General features: G+C 34.0%; 1 protein-coding gene across 1 annotated transcript; it reads right to left on the reverse strand.

The window, feature by feature from the left end:
• Nucleotides 1-606: 606 nt before the first annotated feature.
• Nucleotides 607-1832, reverse strand: LOC108356035 (poly(A) RNA polymerase gld-2 homolog A-like). Its single transcript, XM_017607167.1, has 5 exons — nucleotides 1716-1832; nucleotides 1537-1658; nucleotides 1353-1468; nucleotides 1144-1284; nucleotides 607-953 (listed from the first exon to the last, which is right to left on the reverse strand). Exons 2-5 carry the CDS (start codon nucleotides 1626-1628, stop codon nucleotides 691-693), a joined length of 612 nt encoding a protein of 203 aa, XP_017462656.1. The 5' UTR covers nucleotides 1629-1658; nucleotides 1716-1832; the 3' UTR covers nucleotides 607-690.
• Between the last annotated feature and the right edge of the window lie 76 nt (nucleotides 1833-1908).

Below are 1908 nucleotides of genomic sequence, written 5' to 3' on the forward strand. Positions count from 1 at the left end.
AAAGTTTGAAATTTTGAAGAAAACTTTATAATTTTTCTAAATTTCGTACAAAGTTTGAAACTTTTAAATATTAACTATTTAAAAAATTTTAATTAAAAAAATTCTACCTTTTTAAGTGGTGGTAAAGTTTGTTTTATGTTTTGCTTTACATTTTTTAGGAATATTTGTTCGCATTGAATTCGCAACAAGGCCGATTATTTGTCAGTATACCACATATATGTACGTAAATTTGTTAACTGCATTACTTTCGTTTTACACTTAAAAAACAAAGCCTGATGTTGACATTAGGAGTGATAATTCAGACTAAAGGCATACAAATATCAAAATTCTAACTTATGTTTAAATCTGTAAGATATTCAGTCTTTTGAATCAACTCCCATTGGGGTTTATATTAAATCAAGACTTTGGATTGACTAGACGTTTTACGAACTAAGGAATGATTCTCGATATTTAAACTTACATACAAGCGGACGTTATGCGAATATCCATCAAATGGTTCATTGGGTTGATGTACCTTTTTTAAACTCAAGAAACCAGCTCAGTCCGTGATCCACCAACAGTGTTACTATTTCCGCTGTNCTAGACGTTTTACGAACTAAGGAATGATTCTCGATATTTAAACTTACATACAAGCGGACGTTATGCGAATATCCATCAAATGGTTCATTGGTTGATGTACCTTTTTTAAACTCAAGAAACCAGCTCAGTCCGTGATCCACCAACAGTGTTACTATTTCTGTTGTTGTTGTTGTTAATTTCTTTAGAAGCATGCTTATTCGATTCATTTGTTAAAGCAAGCAGTGTAACAGTCGGAGATGGATTTGTACCGCTATTTTGATCTGAACCATGTGTAGTGTTTTCTCTTGTTGAAATCTCCGATGCCGTGCTAACATTGGAATCTTCATATTGTAGGACAGTGTGACTCAATGGAGAAACAATATGATGAAGTGCTGGTAAGATGATTGGTGCAAAAATAGCGTTTAGATCAAGTGTTTGTTGCAGCATTCGCCACGAAGCCATAAATACTGCTTTGACACGTTCAAAAGTTTCGAAATCATACACCGACCTTGCTGTATTTGTTAAATCAAAAGGTTCTATGATAAAAAAAAAAACNCAATGGAGAAACAATATGATGAAGTGCTGGTAAGATGATTGGTGCAAAAACAGCGTTTAGATCAAGTGTTTGTTGCAGCATTCGCCACGAAGCCATAAATACTGCTTTGACACGTTCAAAAGTTTCGAAATCATACACCGACCTCGCTGTATTTGTTAAATCAAAAGGTTCTATGATAAAAAAAAAAAAAAAAAATTGCAAATCACATCGTATGACATCCTTGAATTAATATTTTTACCTTCAATACAGAGCTCCTTCCATTGGTGGATATCATTTTTCGACGACTTCGCTAGACGACAGACATTAATTGGCAGGATACCACCAGTACGAATTGAGATTGCAAACTGAGCGTAACTAATAAAAAAAAATAGTGAATACAATTAAAAATCCATGTTAAAAACACTAGTAACCATATTACTTACTCGAAACAACTATAATATTCTAGAAAATACAGAAAAAGTTCACCGATAGATTGCGTATTTTTTGATTCATATGACCCAATGGTCTCGTTCATGTCCACGTATCCAAAGTCATTTGATCGCAGCTGAAATAATAATAAAATAGATACGAAGCGAAGTGTTATTAAAGTGTAACGACGTACTTATGATTTAGGAAATTTCAGAACTTAGGCAGCAGTTTCGGTAACAGCGATTTTTATCCTGCGTACATTGGTTAAGTGGCTCACCGAAACCACAACATACCAAATGTAGGCATTTCACTGTCGAAGTGATGTCGTGTGAATAAAAATCGCTTATAGAGAATTTAAGTCGCAAATGGCTCCTCGATGGGTATGG

This window comes from Rhagoletis zephyria, unplaced genomic scaffold, assembly GCF_001687245.7.
Source record: "Rhagoletis zephyria isolate East Lansing unplaced genomic scaffold, Rhagoletis_zephyria_1.1 Rzeph_scaffold_53332, whole genome shotgun sequence".
NCBI classification, from domain to species: Eukaryota; Metazoa; Arthropoda; class Insecta; order Diptera; family Tephritidae; genus Rhagoletis; species Rhagoletis zephyria.